The sequence below is a fragment of the Thermobia domestica genome, chromosome 16 (genome assembly GCF_964235325.1).
Source record: "Thermobia domestica chromosome 16, izTheDome1.hap1.1, whole genome shotgun sequence".
NCBI classification, from domain to species: Eukaryota; Metazoa; Arthropoda; class Insecta; order Zygentoma; family Lepismatidae; genus Thermobia; species Thermobia domestica.
In genome coordinates, this window is record NC_137469.1 from 11091414 (window position 1) to 11110707 (window position 19294).

Consider the following 19294-nt stretch of genomic DNA (forward strand, 5'->3'; position numbering starts at 1 on the left):
GCCACGGTCGTAACATTTCAAAATACGAAGTTCCTGTTATTGTGTCCTCGTCCAAGAAGAAAGAGCTAATAGTACACCTTTCCATGGCTGATGACGAGTAACGGTCTTTACATAGAGCGAACCGAACAACCAGAGGGGGTACCGCACTATAGAGTACTACTCTTGATTTTTTGAAAATATTTATGGACATCAGATTATGCAATATTCAATTAAATTCTGAACTTTAAAAAATCCCAGAAAAACCAAACCAATTACAGTTAACCACTACTACTTATTACAATTTACCATAATTCTAAAAATATGTATTGTATGTATTTTATGTGTTTGCGTTTTAGCATCTAGGAAAAAATCACATGCAAGGGTGCCGCGAAAGTTTGAAATGGATTTTGGTGGGCTCCAAAGGGAAAAAAAGTTGAGAAACGCTTACCTAGGGTAGGGGGACCAGATTTAAATAATTAAGAAAAAGGACACTCGGGGAATTGGTATAATTTCACAACCCACCTAGCGAATCGATTAATTAACCTTCGCCCTTATCTCGACCTTCAAAGCGTTGTCGAATTGTACAAGATTAATTTGTATGGAGCCATTTTATGGGATTTTCTACCATTAATTCTTCCAATAGGGATTTTCGTCACAATTGGCAATATATATGGGATTTTCAATATATTTATTTAACCGACGCCAACCAAATTCTTTATGACGCTGGAAAGTAGTCTAATGACGCCAGGGGCGGATCCAGGACCGACTTCTGGGGGGGGGGCAATGGGTTGTCATACTGCTACTTTTAAGGGCTCCAAACTTTGGGATGGGTTTTATTTATATATATAAAATAAGAAAGTTTCCTCTTCTGGGGGAGCGATTGCCCCGATCGCCCCCTTCCTGGATCCGCCCCTGAATGACGCTGGAATAAACGCGAAATCAATGCTAATTGTCAAATGTTATCGTGAAAGTAATTTATGGATTAACTTGTGAATTTCCAGCAACAAGCAATAAGAATCGTAAATTGTATTCTCGAATTTAAAAATAAAAAGTAAGAAAGTAAATAAGAAACAGACAATTTCTAAAACATGACACATGAAATAACTAGAAAATGAAGTTTGTCTTGTTTCATTGCCTTCAGTAGAATATTATAATTAGAGACCGGGTGTTTAGACATTAAAAGCCTGGAAAATAGGCACTTAATTTTTTTTAAAAAAAAGTAGGCAGTGAAATAGGCACTAAAATGTAACTTGAAGTAATGAAGATAAATACTCAATACAATTAAAAATTAAATTTAAGTCATAGGTAGTGTTCAAAGAATATAGAACCATACCTGTTTGTTAACATATAGCATAACATAATGTGTATATATAAAAACGAAGCTTGACATGTATTTAATGTATATTTAGTAAATACATTCTTACTTTATCACTACATAAAACAGTTCAGATTTTATACGCTTTATCAGTACACACAACAGTCCAAAGTTTTACATCATCTTATCACTACAAACAGCACTATATTTCTCTGAAGAGGAAGAATTCTTTCTTTAAATGCTAAATTATTAAATACATTCAATAAAGTCTGTTTTACCAATAAAGTCTTATTTTGAAGAAAATGCATAGAATAGGCAACATTAGGCACTAAAGCAATTATTTAGGTAGGAAGGGGCGAATTAGGCAAAATAAAATAAAATTGGCTTAACAGGTTGACTGCCATGTGCATCATATGTGGTGCTCACCTTATTTTTCTGTGGGGCCATGAGCACCATATATGATGCTCATACTCGATATCACAAAAAATTACTAATCTATTCAGATTCTTGAGCATCATATATGATGCTCATTGTCACAAATTACTGTGAGACCATGAGCATGACATATGGTGCTCGGCTCCCATTGCTACATTTTCGGAAGAAGCAAAATATCGCGACAAAAATGTGATATGACGATCCATAATTGAGCCAAAGATAAGAAGCAATTTATGGCCTCCTGGGAGCAGTACCCTCAAATCACCTTGGCAGTCAACCTGTTAAATATAAACTATAACCCTCATTAAAACGTTATTTTTCATCATATTTTTAAAATTAAAGAATAGGGAATTTGCCTAACATCCGGACTCTAATTATGATGCAGAAACCGTGACGGAAGTACAATTCTGACAACAAAAATTCTGGCTTTTATCAACATTTTCAATAGTCTCTTCCAGTGGCGTATTTACGATTTTGTTTCGGGGAGGGCTTTGCTAACTTTCGGGGGGGGGGGGGGCTTTCCCTGAAAATGTGAAAATTCTTCAAGATATTTCATATACTTTACTATAGTAAGTAAGATTTCGGGTGGGGCTTAAGCCCGGAAGCCCTCCCCCTAAATACGCCACTGGTCTCTTCTAATTAAGAAGGTACTTATTCATCAACTATCTGATAAACTTAGATCAAAATTTACGAATAATTCACTCAAATATTGAAGAAAGCAAGAGACATACAATAGTTTTAATTTTCATATTTTAAAATTTTGAAATGTTTGTAATTAGTATAACGCATGGGAAATTCAAGAGTAAAATGGTAATTTTTGTCTTTCGAGATGGGATTTTATGAAGTTCCAGATTGGCATCACCGATCTGTTCAAAAAATATGAAACTATTATACGAAATTTCGAAATGTCCCCAAAGATTCAGCAAATGAAGTTTAAGAATAAGTGAAAATTGTGCTACGTAACTACGGGACCATTTTCTTTTTTAGAAGTATTTTGCATACCGTCTCAATTTTCTCGGAACAACGAACGACTCAGTACCAGCGGCTCAATGGCTGAGACAGCAGTTTAAACCTCCGTAACTCGGCTCCTAATTAACCTAGAGAGGTGATTTAGGTGTCTATCTCTTCAGGGAGGATGAAACTTTCCAACGGTGTGCATTTCGTCCACATTGGGGGTCCAGCAGCTGAAGAATAGGCGGCAAAAGTTGGATGTTTTTAGTTCCCCTTCCCCTCAGCATTTTGGGGGCAGGAACTTTCCTTCCAAACTAGGAATGGTACCGAGACCGAGACCGAGACGGACTTTTATATCCCGAGACGAGGCCGAGATCTAGACAGACCTCTATAACTCGAGACGAGACTTAGGTCATTCTCGAAAGTTCCGATCTCGTCTCGAATATTGATATTGATAGCTATTAAAATTGCCTTTACCCAAAATTTGTTTCGTTGCTGTGTTAGATAATACGGGAACGGTTGACTGATGTAAAGTGACGTATTTAGGGGCTGGTTATCGGGTTCATGCCCCTCCCTAAATAAATTTGTGATCATTTTTTCGCATTGCACGTACAACACAAATGTTTTTTACTCGTTCCTCAAGCCGCTTCCGAAACAAAATCCACCGCTGATGTATATAGCCTTCTATCTCTCTCTCTCTCTCTCTCTCTACGTGACGGGCTAAATGGTCTTAGATGCCGAAATCTAAATCCTAAAATCCCTCTCTCGCGCGCACGCGCGAAAAAGAGAGAATGAGAGAGAGCCGCGGATCCAGGATATGATCAAGGGAGGGGCTAAACCATAGTTTACAGCATTATCCAGATTGATAGGATTGAAGGATTGATTGAAAAATAGGATTGAAGCCCATTTTATCGAGTGTATACCTGAGCGTCAAGGGGGGCTAAGCCCCCTTGATCCGCGGTGTATATATATATATATATATATATATATATATATATATATATATATATATATTGCTGAAATTATTTACCAAGTTGTGCGAAATAATATTGAATGGGAAATTCTTCAAGATACTAGATAAACAAGGAGTGTCGCTAACGCAAGAAAAAATTGCACTTTCTCAAATTGCACTAGGTAAGGTATTACATACTTCTAATTTAGATATTAAATAAAACCACAATACCACATACATTATTCAGTGTAACAAAGGACAATTACCACTAACATTAACATTTTGGAGATCTCTAATAACTCGAATAGAATGGACGGTGCGGTGCAATGCTCATCAATTATATCTTAGTGTCTAGTATATACTACTGTATGATCATGGTATAATGTATTTTGAATGAATAAAGGAACTACAGAAGTTACAAGAAATAGAAAATTTAAGTTTTTCTAAAGACTTTTCTTCGAAAACGTGCTGACATATCACGTCTCATCATGTAGATGCTTCCAAAAGACTTAAATTATCATAATGCGATTTACGATCGTTATTTCAAACCGTTTCAGAGATGCCAAACATATGGGGTAGTGATCGTTATACTGCTTAAAATGACGTATTTGTATTAAATTTTTATAATGATTGTTGCTTTCCTTTGCTTCTATAACATTACAGCATTAGTTTTTGGTGGTTTTAATTACAACAAATTGCAGTTACATTATTTTAAGCAGTGTTGTCAACTTAAATAAGTTGCTAAATATTATTCTAAATATAATGCAAATAACGTAGCCAAACTGCAAAATATTTTAAAATTACTCGTAATTTTTTTTATGGTACAAGAATGTTTTCAAAAGACGATGTTTTTCACAGTCTTTATAATGTTAATGTTAATGCCAAAGTTTTGGTTCCAGCAATACATGTAAATGCAAATTGTAACTGAAATTAAATGTAACTGATAATTTTTCAGTAACACTAGTTGTTCCCCCTAAGCCTTAGGCGTGGTGTGCATTTTAGATTAAAGCCGTGCTTAATTATTAGTTCTAATTACTCCCTAATTACATTTCACTTGTTTTAGTTTGACTACCGGTCCCCTCAAACTCGATCCATATAGCTATATGTAATTATTCAAAGACCCTCCCTACCATATAGATATATGTTTGCAATTATTCAATTACTTGCAATTAGTAACACACATTGTGTTCATTTTTGTTTCGGTTTCTTTTAGTTTAACGATCCACGGTTTTGCTAGGACGGCTAAAGGAAACGCGGAACTACTGATTATAGAGAAATCCGAACCACTTCGGTCGTCCAACATCACCCCCAACAGGAATTGAACTCGGGACGACGCGAACCGAGTCAAGCGTGCTAGCCGCTAGTCCAAACGGGGGCTCTCACATTTTGTTGATTTAAATCATTCAGGCAGAGTTGTCAGATCCGAAGATCAAAAAGTAGCGTGTCTGCGCTCCGAAAGTAGCGGATTTGAACTATTTGAAGTCCAAATATATAGAGATGAATTATTTGTCAATTAATGACTGGTACTAATGAAATCATTTTAACATAAGCTGGATATATTACAAGAAGAAATTGTGATCGATGGAAGAAAACCATTCTAGACTGGAAACCAGGATACAAAAACAGCCTACGAAACATCCTCATACAGGAAAGTGTGACGAAATCAAGAAATACTGCGGAGTAAACTGGAAAAGAATTGCACATGATAGATAGTTGTGGAGAAGACTTGGAAAGACCTTCAACCAGCAGTGGACTGATAATGGTTGATTATGATGGTGGTGAGGATTTTACTATATCTGGACCTCAGAGGTAAACTAAACTAAGTCATAATTTCGTAATTTTACAAGAGAAGCGAAAAACCAGTTCCTTAAGTAAGACCTGTAGTGCTGTTTTCAAACTATACTAAGTAGTTACAATGTAATAGGATGCTTTTAGACTTATATTGTTACACCACTAGAAATAACATAGTCTATTTAAAAGGTATTCTTAACTGAATTTCATCCAAAGAGCTCCCTCGTGGTTAAGCGGTTTCCGTACGCGCCTTTGGCATGGTAGACCCGGGTTCAGATCTCGGCGGGAACTCATGTGGTTCAGAGGGGGCGCGGTGGCTCAGTGGTAGAGAGTTCACCTCTGGTGCTTGGGGTCACTGGTTCGATCCCAGTTTGCGTCGTGTGGACAAACACCGTGCTCGTGGGTTTCCTCCGGGTTCTCCCGTTTCCTCCCACTTTCTTCTTTCCACCATTTCATTCATTTCTCATCATCACCGTCTCCTTTATCCTAACCGGCAAAAACATGGGGCTTAAAACTCAAAGATTTTATTTCATATTATCATGTGGTTCGGATTCCACGTTAATCAGTAGATCCACGTCTCATATAGCCTCACTGCTGAAAGAGATGCTAAACTAAAATCAACTCAACTCAACTCAATTTCGACCAAAAAGTGTCTTAGCATAGTTTACCTCTAAAGTTCATACATATATACAGGGTGGCCCAAAAGTAGATATACAGAACCGTACTGGCCAGCTCGTTGCATTTTATATAATTTGTTATTGTTATCGATCAGGTAGACTTAGTTTCTTTATTATTTGTTCTTAATGTGTTTTTACTTATATCTTAAGTTCGGGAGAGCCGAAGCAAATAAACCCATAAACTAGAATGTTATTTTTTATCAATGTAGGAGTGTATAAGTATTTTTGGGCCACCCTGTATATAACTTTTACTAGGTAACGTAGGGTTAAAATGGATCCAAAATTTAACGAAAGTCGTACAGCGAAAAAAAAATGCTATTCTGTCCTTCGTGTTGCTGCAAACTTACGAAAATGAATTAAAAAAATAGAAAGTTAAGAATCACTTGTTTTGACGAGAGATTGAGAAAATAGATACAGATAGCTTGAATTACCTATATACTTATGTAATATGTATGCCCATGTTTCGCAAGTAATATTCAATTAATATAAAATTTCAACGTAACGAACGCACGATTAATTATCTCCAATAAAGACCGCATGCATCGCTGAGAGCTCAGGAATAAGTTTAATCTATGTTACGGCACTGGGTATATGCCTATGTAATGCATTACGGCCTTATGAACTTGTATAAGAAACAAAATGTACTTAAAATGAGACGCGAACTATGCGAAACATCGGACTTTGAATCTATCTTGTTTGGTGATCCAACCCGAGACCACACATAGCAAAGATGAGTGCAGTAGCTCCCACCACAATGCTCAGGAAGTTCGTGTTATAAAGTGTCAATTAAACACGGAGATGTGAAACGGTAATGAAGTATTTGAACAACTTGAAACAAAATATATAACTAACTAACTAACTAACTCTATGGCCTATGGAACCCGGAGGTTCAGTGCCGCGTTCACAAAAGCTCTCCACTGACTTCTATCCTTAGCTAATTCCATCCAGTTTCTACTTTGTATTCCTATCTCTATGAGATCCATCTTAATATTATCCTCCCATCTGCGCCTAGGTCTTCCTAATGGTCGTTTTCCTATGGGTCTACCAGTCAAGACTTTGAAAGCGTTTCTACTTTCTTCCATTCTAGCTACATGACCTGCCCACCTAAGCCTCCTAGACTTGACAACCCTAACAATGTTGGGTAAACCGTATAAACTATGTAGTTCCTCGTTATGAAGCTTCCGCCATTCCCCATTCTCGTTCCTCTTGGGTCCGAATATTCTTCTCAGGATCCTGTTCTCAAATACTTTCAGTCTATGTTCTTCCCTCAGAGTAAGCGACCATGTTTCGCAACCATACAGAACAACAGGCATGTTTATCGTTTTATATATTTTAAGCTTCAAATTCCTCGACAGAATTCGCGACGACAAGAGATTTTGAACCGAATAGTAACACGAATTCCCTGCTTTTAGTCGACATTTAATTTCTTCGTGAATATGATTTTCGTCTGTTAATATTGATCCTAAATATTTGAAAGTATCCACTTTATCAAAAGTATTATTTAATATTTTAACGCCTCCACAATTTGCCGTATTACGGTCCCGACACACTTCCATGTATTTAGTTTTCTCTGCATTTACTTCCAAACCCATGTCCCTGCAAGCGTTTAATAAGATCTCTGCATTTATTTCTACTGTTCTCCTATCATCCCCTATTAAATTTACATCATCAGCATATGCCATAACCTGGTGAATGCCATTCAACTCTAGGCCCTGGTTGCTATCTTTGATTTTCCTTATGGCGTATTCCAGCACAAAGTTAAATAATAATGGCGACAACGCATCTCCTTGTTTCAGGCCATTTTCGACGTGGAAGCTCGTGGACAAAAATTTTCCTACCCGGACTTTACTTTGGGATTCACTTAAACATATCTTAATTAATCTAATTAGCTTTCTCGGTATTCCAAGTTCTGTAAGAACGTTGTATAATGTTTCTCTCCTAACCGAGTCGTAAGCCTTTCTAAAATCAATAAATAGTTGATGTACCGGAGTATTGTATTCCCACTTCTTTTCGAGTATTTGGCGAATGGTAAATATTTGGTCGATAGTTGATCGATTCCGTCTAAATCCGCACTGATAATCTCCAATAATTTCATCTGCGTATGGGGTCAGTCTTGCTAACAGAATATTTGAAAGGATTTTATAGGATGTTGACAGAAGAGAAATGCCTCGATAATTATTACAGTCAGTTTTGTCGCCTTTCTTGTGAATTGGAACAATGATTGACTCTTTCCACTCTTGTGGCAATTCTTCCTTGTTCCAGATAAGGAGAATGAGTTTGTGTATCTTGTTCCACAATTTTTCGCCTCCAGCTAAAATTAACTCAGCCGGAATTTCATCTACACCCGAAGATTTGTGTTTCTTTAATTTCTTTATAGCGGCTTCCACTTCTATTCGATTGGGTTCTGGAATATACGAAACAAAATATATTGTAATGATAATTTACCCTATTTGTTACGATAATGAACGTTATATTTTGTTTTTAAAATGACAGTCAAAGCAGAATGTATTGGATAATAAATTAGAGATTGTAAAATTTCAACTTCGGTACGATTAAATATATTCGTGCTAATATGTGTTGCGTTATCCGTTAGGAGATATTGAACAATTCTGATTCAAAGGAAGGAAATAAACAACTGTATAGTACTAGAGTTAATTTAATAGAGTTTAATTGCGTAGGCAGTACTGAGGCTATGTGAGACAAAGTCTATTGCTGAAAGTGAAATATGGAATATCATTTTATCCCAGATATGATATACCCAATGATGAATAAATCTGGAACACACGCACGCAAAGCATTGGCGCTAGCAAATTAGCTATGAAGAGGTACACCATACCATATTCTAAGTCAAAAATGAGGCAAAAAATAAGAAGCAGAAACGACACACTGTACGATATTAATACTTTCACAATTTTAATTTTGCACTATTTATTTCTAGACTTTCGAGACGAGACCGAGATTTGGTACTCGAGACCGAGACAGAGATCAAGACAAGCATCTGTTGACCGAGACGAGACCGAGACCGAGACGGCGATTTTTGACTATAGATGAGACCGAGACCGAGACTGTATGAAGTCTCGTCTCGTCTCGCCTCGTCTCGATACTATCTCTATTCCAAAGGAGTTACAAACGTAAAAAAAAGTTATCAATAAAGATAAATAAACATACTAACTAGAGATACCCTGTGTATATGTAAAAACTTTTTTCGTACGACAAATAACAGTGTTGCCATACTTCGAAATATATTTTTTATTTTCTTCTTCTTCTTTTACGAGTTGAGCACAGGGGGCACAAAAGTTACCTTGTTGGGATCTGCGTCTCATAAGCTTTGGAACAAAGTTTGGCTTATATCTCTGTGACAATTAGGTGCGTCTCTAGGGCTGCCAACGTCAGGGCAGAAAAAAATATTTCGAAGAATATGTACAAAATGATTCTCGTAGGAAGTACGTTCGGATTTTTTTTTCTTACTTAGTATTAAACATAATTTTTTACATGATTGTACCCAATGTCTGCGGTATACGTGAAAATATTTTTTCGTACGTATTAGTAACAGCGTTGCCAGCCTCTCACAAATTTCCAAAAACAAAAAAAAATCATTTAAAAAATATTCTTCTACGGGTTTGGCATGGGGAGCACAAAAATTAGCTCTTTGGAATCTGTGTTCCATAAGCTTTACAACGAAGTATAGTTCATATCCCTGTGACAATTAGAAGGGGTACTAGGTCCGCCAAAGTAAAGATCTGCGGTCAAGCAGGCCTAAGGCAAACATTGCATTGTCAATACTTTTTCAGCATGTAAACAGTAACTTACCTTCAGGTTTAACACTCACTTGTAGAACATTTCCGAAAATTGGCACCGGTCGAGGTCCTGGAATTTTATTGATAATTTTCCTAAATCTTGAAAGTTTACTTAATCGTTGATAAACCCACAGAATAGGAATAATAAACAAAGCAATATACCACAGCAAATCCACTCCAGACATCTTGCAAACTTCAATATTTACTCGCTAATGCTAATGTAACAGTGTTAAAGGTCAGCAGAAACTCTTTTATACTGTCCATTTTATCTTGTGGAAGACACTTTTTTTTTTTTTTTAAATTCTTTGACCTAAATACAAGCCTGCTCTTGACCTTGAAGTAACTTTATCTGTTGGGAATAATTTGGCCTTTCTTATCTATTAAGGCATATTAAAATATACAAACATGTGTCTTAGTCTCTTTGGAGAAATATTGTAGTTTTTTGACCTTGAGATAGCTAGGATTTTACTTATATAATATTAAAATTTTGTTTCTGTAGGCGTTTTTAAAGTTTTCATAATATGTGAAATATTGGGAATTTAATAATGTTAGAGCCCAGAACCATATTTGCAAATATAAACATGTTAGATTCAAAGGTTAAAGTTACAATATCACGTTGATATCTATAATCTTAATCAAGACTACGTGGCAATTAAGTTTCATTTTTAAAGCTCAAAATTATTTATTTATATATTTATTTATTTATTTATTTTGTAGAATAGTACATGCTTAGGGAAACCAACGGGAACAGGATACTTTGTCAAATTACCATTCAAAACTTAGAACAGTCACATTATCAAAAGAAACAGTTATATCTTCAACAGAAATGGACACATCGTCAAATACAGGGAATGGGCAATTCGATGAAACGACAACTACCTCAGAAGAATTGGTCACTTCTTCAAATAGACCAGTGTTGCCAGGTCCCCAGCTCGGAAATTCGCGACTGTGCAGTCAAAGTTCCGCCACGTTCCGCTACTCTTACTGAAATTCCGCTATTTTCCGCTACATTATAAAACTAAACTTAAATGGTATAGAAAAAAGAACGGTGTTAACAAAACTGCAAAATATTTCACACATTAATAATAGGTCTAAATTTTAAATGCAAAGCCCTGATTTAGTGCTTCACTAAATTTTATGAATTAAAAAAAGAATTCAGTCTTACTTGAATTAATATTATTAAAGTAAAAGTCACGGCCAATGCTTATCATTCTTTTATCAGGATGTTATTTATGAGCATATTACCATTGTGTAACATCAGTTGGAAATGTAATTTTTTTCTTTTAAAATAGAAGAAATGAAAGGAGAGGAATACGTATGTTTTATCCGTTACTGCATGGAATAACTTCTAAATTATAATGTAAGAATAGTTACAATCAGGGGCGGATCCAGGACCGACTTCTGGGGGGGCGGTGGGTTGTCATACTGTTACTTTTAAGGGCTTCAAACTTTGGAATGGGTTTTATTTGTATACATAAAATAAGAAAGTTTTACTTTTCTGGAGGGGGCGATCGCCCCGATCGCCCCCCCTGGATCCGCCCCTGGTTACAATGATGTCACTTGACAGCAAATTAAACAAAGATTAGCGTGGAAATATGTTGATACACGTATCAAATATAAAATTTATAAAACATTTCATTAGCATTACTTTCAAAAAAAATTCGTTTAATGCTATTTTCTCTCCCCAAGAAATTATTATAAAATACTATTTTACTGCATAAAAAGTTGTATACCTTTGTGTTAATACTACTTCTACCTTACAACAAGTGGAACCCCTCTTTCCAAAACAATACTCTGACTAGGGCCTGGACAAGCATTAAATGCACAAGATAGATTTGGACTTATGCAGAGTCGTTTTGACGTATGATTAGCGTCATACTAAAAGTCTGACTACTGCAGGAAACATATGTTAGTCGAACTCTTTAGTATGGCACTAATCATACGTCAGAACGACTCTGCATAAGGCCCGAATTGATTAAATTTTGTCACATGTTTGCTAACCTAACATAAATGTTTTGTAACCTACTTCTTTCAAGCTTTGGCGGAAAATTAGAGGTTTTAAGATACGTTTTCAAAAGTCGCTACATTGTCCGTATTTTATCGTCCGTCGCCGCTTTGTAGCCAGGGCAACGAGAATTCGCTACGCGTAGCGGAATTCCGCTACGGTTGGCAGCGCTGTATGAAGCTAAGAAGCAAGGGCATATATTATCCACAATTGCTTCTTCAAAAATTACAAGTGTCAGTGTAAAACAGAAAAGCCCTATCCTTTTTTTTTTAAGGTTAAGCCGATCAAAGGGTTACGCCCTTTCTTCGGGACGAGGATTATAGGTATGGGGAATTTTCTTTATTTATAGGGGGCATTGAGGGTTTGGAGCATTATTTGATTTTATTTTATTTCATTCTTATTTGTGGGCATCTTTTTTATTTTTTATTTTATTTTATTTTTTTATTGTTTTTTAATTTTTTATTTTTATTTTTTAATTTTTTATTTTTATTTTTTTTATTATGAGAGATGAGGTGAAGTGCAGGTGGACGTCACAAACACGAGGGTATATGTTAGTATGGACGAGTGAATGGTTATCTTCTGCCCTGGGGCGTCACAGGGTTGATGTAGACAGATGAAGCCCGCTGCTAGCAACATTGTTGGAACACTAGTGCAGAGATGGATAAATGCATGGACTAAGATGAGGTGGATGATAGATGGCAAAGTCGGCCTTTTGAGGGCCATCGTCGTCTAGAGTGTTATAGTATAGAGTGAGAAGATGTTGGAGAGGAGTGGCTTGGTGACGTGGGGGCGTATCATGTATTATGTCCTGTTGAAAGGTGTCTAGGAATATCGGATTTCCTTCTGCAATGACTTTTGTAATATATTTAGTGCGAAGTGTTTCTAAGTATGGAAATATTGTTGGAAAGTTGATTCGGCGATAGAGGTCGGCAGTCGGTGCTGGTAGTTTGATACGATAAGCAAGTCGGAGAGCATGTCTTTCGGAGATGGCGAGTCTATTATACAATTCATCAGGGGCAGAGATCCAGCAGATATGGCCATGTGTGAGAGCAGGTCGGAGGAGGTTTAAGCGGTTCGTTGCCTGTGATCGAATCTTTTATAGGTGGGGTTTCCAACTGAGTTTAGAATCAAAGATGATCCCAAGGTAGGTAACTTGTGATGATGGGCGGATGAAAGTTCCGTTTACATTAATGTGAAGAAGGGAAGGATTGCGATGGATTCGTGAGCGGCAACGAGGTGGGAGAAAAATGAGAGCTTGTGTTTTTGAGAGAATTGATAGTGGGGCGCCATTTGGAACACCAGGAGGTAAAGGCGTCAATTGCCTGCTGAACTGTTTTATTTATGGTTTGAACTGTATTAGATGTGGCAAGAAAAGCGGTATCATCTGCATATTGGTATACTGAGACATTTGGTGGGAGAGGGGTCATGTCGGCGACATATAAAATATATAGAAGAGGTGAAAGGACAGATCCCTGAGGGACGCCACAGTGAAGAAAGATCGGATAGGAAAGGGATTGGTTGATATTAATATAAGTCATACGATTGGAAAGAAAAGAAAGTATACATCGGATGTATGAGATAGAAAGATTGAAAGAGTGAAGTTTTGCGATGAGGCCGGCATGCCAAACTTTGTCAAAAGCCTTCTCCAGATCGAACAGTAACAGACAAGATGGTTTTGAGGTATTATAATGATTTGTTATAGCAGTGGTGAGGCGCAGAAGCTGGTCAGAAATACTAATATGTGGGCGAAAGCCGGCTTGATGTAGAGGGATGAGATTATGGTCGGAAAGATGAGTATGCAGACGGCTGACTAGAATGCGTTCAAAGATTTTGCTAAGGACTGATGTTAGTTGGATTGGTCGGTATGATGAGAGTGCAGTAGGAGGTTTATTTGGTTTGATGAAAAGGAGAGTTTTGGAGATTTTCCATTGGGGAGGGTAAAATCCGGTGCGAAGAATGAAGTTGTAGATGGTTGCGAGAAGTGAAAAGAGGATGGGAGGAGATGATTTTATAGGTAATGTGATCAAAGCCAGGGGCTGTGTTTCGTTTTGATCGGATGGCGGAAGAGATATCTTCAGGAGTTATAAGATCGTTAAGAGGAGAAGCGGTAAGTTGGTGGTGAATATTGGGTTGAAGTTGAGGAGCGTGTGGGTTTGCGAGATGTTCCACACGGCGTGTGAGAGTTGCATGAAGAGGTTGTACGGTTGGGGTAAAAATGTCTTGAAAGAAAGAGGCGAAAGCATTTGCTTTGTCAGTATCAATTTGAAGCGAATTGTTATGTGAGATGATAGGGTATAAAGTATGACGGGTTTTGCCAGTTAACTGATGAAATTTTTGCCAGAATTGGGTAGGGTGCAAGGTAGTGGATAGAGTGTTGCAGGCTGAGATCCAACGTTTTCGTTTGTAGGCATCTAAGTAATTGTGGAGAATGCGATTCCAGCGACGATGATGTGTTAATGATATAGGATTACGTGTACGTTGGAAGTCACGGAAAGAGCGTCTAGAAGCAGCAACGATAGATTGATATTGTGGAGGTATTGAAGGTTTGTGCGGATGACGTGTACGAAGGGGGATGTTGTTTTGGGTGGCTGTGTCAAGGGATGTTGTGATTTGGTCCACAAGGTTATAGAGTTCTTCTTCACTAGTGGGCTCCTGTAGATTTTGCAATGAAGTTGTGAGGTCGGTTTGAAAATTAGCCCAGTTCGCATGAGTGTAATCAAAGAAGTGAATTGGCGGGGGTTGTGTTTTGGGATGTGTGGTGATAATAAGATCAAGGAGTATCGGAGCATGATCGCTGCCGAAAGGTGGTAGAACTCTGAGATTGTGAATAGTAAGAGAAGGAGTACTAATCACTATGTCGGGTGAGGTATTGCTGATTGGGCGTGATGGCGATGGGAGATGATGGTAGTCGACGGCTAGAATATTAGAAATGTAGTTTTGAAAATGTTGTTTCTCTGTCTGAGGACGACTATGAATATTGATATCTGCCATGATTATATAATGTCTGAACCTATTGTCGATGTATTGAGAAAATTCGTAGGGAATAGGGTGGCCTGGTCTGACATATATGGTGCAACGAGTAATGATTTTTGTGCGAAGATACAGTGTGACTATGGAATACTCTGGGAGATCATGTGGTTTGGGGAAAGTATGAGGACGCACAGGTATAGTATGATAGGTTCCAATTGCTGTGCCACCATTAGCTCGATCAAATACAGATGTCCAAATGAGATGAGGTGACGTGAGATGATCAGTGATGATGATGATGGGATCCACCCTCCAGCACTGAAAAGTACTGTCAATCCCAGTGAGAGCGTATGCTACACAATATCCTCGGTAGCACGTTAACACTTCCCAGCTGGGCTAGGCTTGGTACAAAATGCAGCTTGTGACGCATGGTACGTTAAGCTGGTGAAAGTTGTTGGATGTCGGTGTGTAAGTGGATATTTTCGATCCACTTACTTGTAATAAATTAACTGTAAAAATATCTGGTTTAAATATAGATATATATAATCTAATAGTTTTTAAGTTCATTAAATTCCAGGCCTGGATAATTTTTTAGGTGCTTATATATTTATATAGTTTATAATGTTTATATAATTTGTATAATTTATCTGTATATAATTTGTATCATGGTTATCATATATATATATATTTTTTTAGACCTTAGAGAGATTGCCTTTAAAGATTTTCTGCTTAGATAGATACACTGTTACATTTGCTTCCATAGTTTAGGAATCGGATACGTGCTTGTTAACTGTTAGAACTTCAAGGGGGAGGTTGGTAGCGTCGGTTTTTTTCAAATTTGCAACGAACTTTCTTTATTTTAGCTGGAGATCTTTTCGTTTTTGGATGCTGCCACGTGTGAGCCGAATCGTATATATACCGAGCTGTTTCGCTTGGTAGGGGTTCTTCTGACGCTCTGGACCACATGGTTAAGTTCGACCGACGGTTCTAATGTCTGTTGGATCAACCAAATTATTTTTAAGCTATGCTGTTTAAGGCTGGCAGGTTAGGATGGTCTCTCGGAATGACCAAGGATAGGGAATAGGTTTTTCTTTTGCAAATAACTTAAGAATAGTTTTCTGGGGAGAATTCTTTTTTTGTTTAATAGGTTAAATTTTAATCACGCCGAGGACGTGGGGATATCTATTAAATAGGTTTTTATATTTTGAGATACGTTTTAATCTCTTAAATAGGTCTATTTAAGAATTCTAATTTCGAGCTCAAATGGTTTTGGGTTCGAGTCCCCTCTGGAATGAGAACGTTGTTTCTCAAGTTAAAGTTTATTGTTTTCCTTTTTGATTCCCTGATCCTAATCCTGTGTTAGTGATTATCTCTTGAAAAAGAGATAAGTTTCTGGTCTTTTAGAGCGAGACCTTATTTAGGGCAAGGTCTAGTTTTGGTGGCCAGTTTATTGTCTCGAAGAGAGAGACTTGGTTAGGGCAAGGTCCACTGCACGGGCCAGTTTATAGTCTCATGAGAGAGACTTATTTCTTACCTTAACTTAACCTTTCACCTTGTATTATTATTCAGACAGGGTTTCCTTTTCGCAGGTTCTCTAGAGTTCTGGAGACCTGTGTAGATAGGCCAAGCATTTTCTTTGATTCATGGAATTGCTTTTAAAGTTAAGGCAGAGTGGAGCTGTTCCGTTAGAGAGGGCAGAGAAACTTATGCCACAGGACCCTTATAAATTAGAGCATAAATTAGCATGTATTCGTATCTAAGTAGGGAGTGATGGGTTCCGAGTTCGATCTCTCACGGGTAAAGTTTCCAGAGTCCTGAGAGAGAACTCTTTTGCTGCTTCTCATAGAGAAATTTTCACTTTTTTGCGCATATCTAGTCTACGAATAAAATATTATAAAAGCCTAAGTAGTGTTTCGTTCTTTAAAACAAAAATTTCCCTGTGCCCGGATGTAATAAGAATAATTTTAATCATACCCTAGACAATTAAGTTTTTTGAGAGGAGCCAGTGAAGAAGGAATAATTAGACTTAATCCTTTATTCTGTTTTTTTTTTTTATCTATGTAGTATATTGTTCTTACAGTTCAGTTTGAAGAAGACTGTGAGATAAAGAGGAATTAAAAGATTTTTGTGCCAAAATAGTATTAGAGATACTACTTAGTAGTGGCGTATATATTTATATAAAGAGTTTATATTATTATTTTTTTTATACTACATATTCTGTGGGCTCTTTGCCGGGATTTTAAAGACGAGATATTTTTATGAAACAGAGATCAGGAAAGAGAATAGATATGGCAGGGCAGATAGATTTAGATACATAGAAAGAGGCTCTGGGCATACAGGAAACAGATATGCCACTAGAGGAGGTTTTACAACTTGTGAGAAGACTGAATAGGTCTAGCGAAGTTCATAGTGAACGAACGGAAACAAGCAGTCAGAATGGGGAAAGTTCAAGTACTGGTTGTACTTGTTCTAAGATTTTTGATGAAGTGAAGGTACAATTACCACACTTTACCGGAAGTTCAACGGAAAATCCGTTTGATTTTATCGCTTCGTTGAAAGATTTTTCTAAGAGGAAAAATATATCCCTAGAACAGATTTTAGAAAAGGTTGTGCCATATTTATTGGATGGAGAGTCTAAACAATGGTTTAATTTTAAGGCTCCGTTTTCGGAATTTTCGGAATTTCAGAATAGTTTCCTTCAGGAGTATTACAGTTTTAATTATGAACAGGAAATTGAATCCGATATTTCACAGAGAATCCAGCTACCCACGGAATCAATGGCTAAATTCGTAAGAAGTATGTCAATTCTGTATAACCGGTTACGTAAACCGCCGTCTGAAGAAGAACAGGTTTTGAGAATCATAAGTAAGTCTCATCCGAAATTTAAGATCTATTTACACGAACGTAAATTTAGTACGTTGAAAGAGCTAGAGACATATGCAGTCAAAATTCAGGCTATTTTACTTGAAGAGGTGAACTATGCTAAATTACACAAGAATGGAAATGTGGGAAAAGATGTAGCCGTCGTTTCAAATAGTACGCATGAGTTTGGAAAAATTCCTGAGTTTAAAGCTGAAGCTTTGGATCCCGCATTGTATAAACGGAGTATAGGGGAGAAGGATACCACAAAACCAGTGAAAAGAGAGCAATTGCGTTGCCACGCGTGCAATGGCTTAGGGCATTTTAAAAGTCAGTGTTTAAAGATTAAAAGAAATTCTGAGAAGAAGAACGAAAAAACTGCTGCGGCCACTATTAGAAAAGAGGTTAGACAAGGGAACAGTGCTCCGTATGCATATGCTTTTTTCTATAGAAAGCCGATTGATGTTTTCTATGATAGCGGCAGTGAGGTGCATTTCGCCAGCCCCCCCACCTTGGAGTTTCGAAAAAAAACCTATGCCAATCGTTTGTGCTACGTTTGTGCCGGAATGTACCGCAAAAATTTTCGTTTGTACCACTTCCGGTACGAAGTTATAAGGGTTTCAAAGTGGGGGGGCTGGGGAAACGGCAGCCCCCCCACCTTGGAATTTCGAAACGAAACCTATGCCAATCGTTTGTGCTACGTTTGTGCCGGAATGTACCGCAAAAATTTTCGTTTGTACCACTTCCGGTACGAAGTTATAAGGGTTTTAAAGTGGGGGGGCTGGGGAAACGGCAGCCCCCCCACCTAGGGATTTCAAAACAAAACCTATGCCAATCGTTTGTGCTACGTTTGTGCCGGAATGTACCGCAAAAATTTTCGTTTGTACCACTTCCGGTACGAAGTTGTAAGGGTTTTAAAGTGGGGGGGCTGGAGAAACGGCAGCCTCCAAACTTGGAATTTCGAAACAAAACCTATGGCAATCGTTTGTGCTACGTTTATGCCGGAATGTACCGCAAAAAATTTCGTTTGTACCACTTCCGGTACGAAGTTATAAGGGTTTAAAAGTGGGGGGGCTGGAGAAACGGAAGCCTCCAACCTTGGAATTTCGAAACAAAACCTATGGCAATCGTTTGTGCTACGTTTGTGCCGGAATGTACCGCAAAAAATTTCGTTTGTACCACTTCCGGTACGAAGTTATAAGGGTTTCAAAGTGGGGGGGCTGGAGAAACGGAAGCCTCCAACCTTGGAATTTCGAAACAAAAACTATGCCAATCGTTTGTGATACGTTTGTGCCGGAATGTACCGCAAAAATTTTCGTTTGTACCACTTCCGGTACGAAGTTATAAGGGTTTAAAAGTGGGGGAGCTGGGGAAACGGCAGCCCGCCACCTAGGAATTTCAAAACAAAACCTATGGCAATCGTTTGTGCTACGTTTGTGCCGGAATGTACCGCAAAAATTTTCGTTTGTACCACTTCCGGTACGAAGTTATAAGGGTTTAAAAGTGGGGGAGCTGGGGAAACGGCAGCCCACCACCTAGGAATTTCAAAACAAAACCTATTGCAAT

At 37.7% G+C, this 19294-nt stretch overlaps 1 protein-coding gene across 2 annotated transcripts in view; it reads right to left on the reverse strand.

Moving 5' to 3' along the window:
* Positions 1–10125, reverse strand: part of LOC145672912 (cytochrome P450 4C1-like) — a 72149-nt gene extending 62024 nt beyond the window's left edge. Inside the window, exon 1 of one of the 2 annotated variants that reach the window (XM_081742115.1) lies at positions 9911–10125. In XM_081742115.1, the coding sequence (XP_081598241.1) occupies positions 9911–10082 (172 nt within the window). In that variant the 5' untranslated portion in view covers positions 10083–10125. The remainder of the gene's footprint in view (positions 1–9910) is intronic. The other variant, XM_081742116.1, reaches the window with a different exon arrangement.
* Between the last annotated feature and the right edge of the window lie 9169 nt (positions 10126–19294).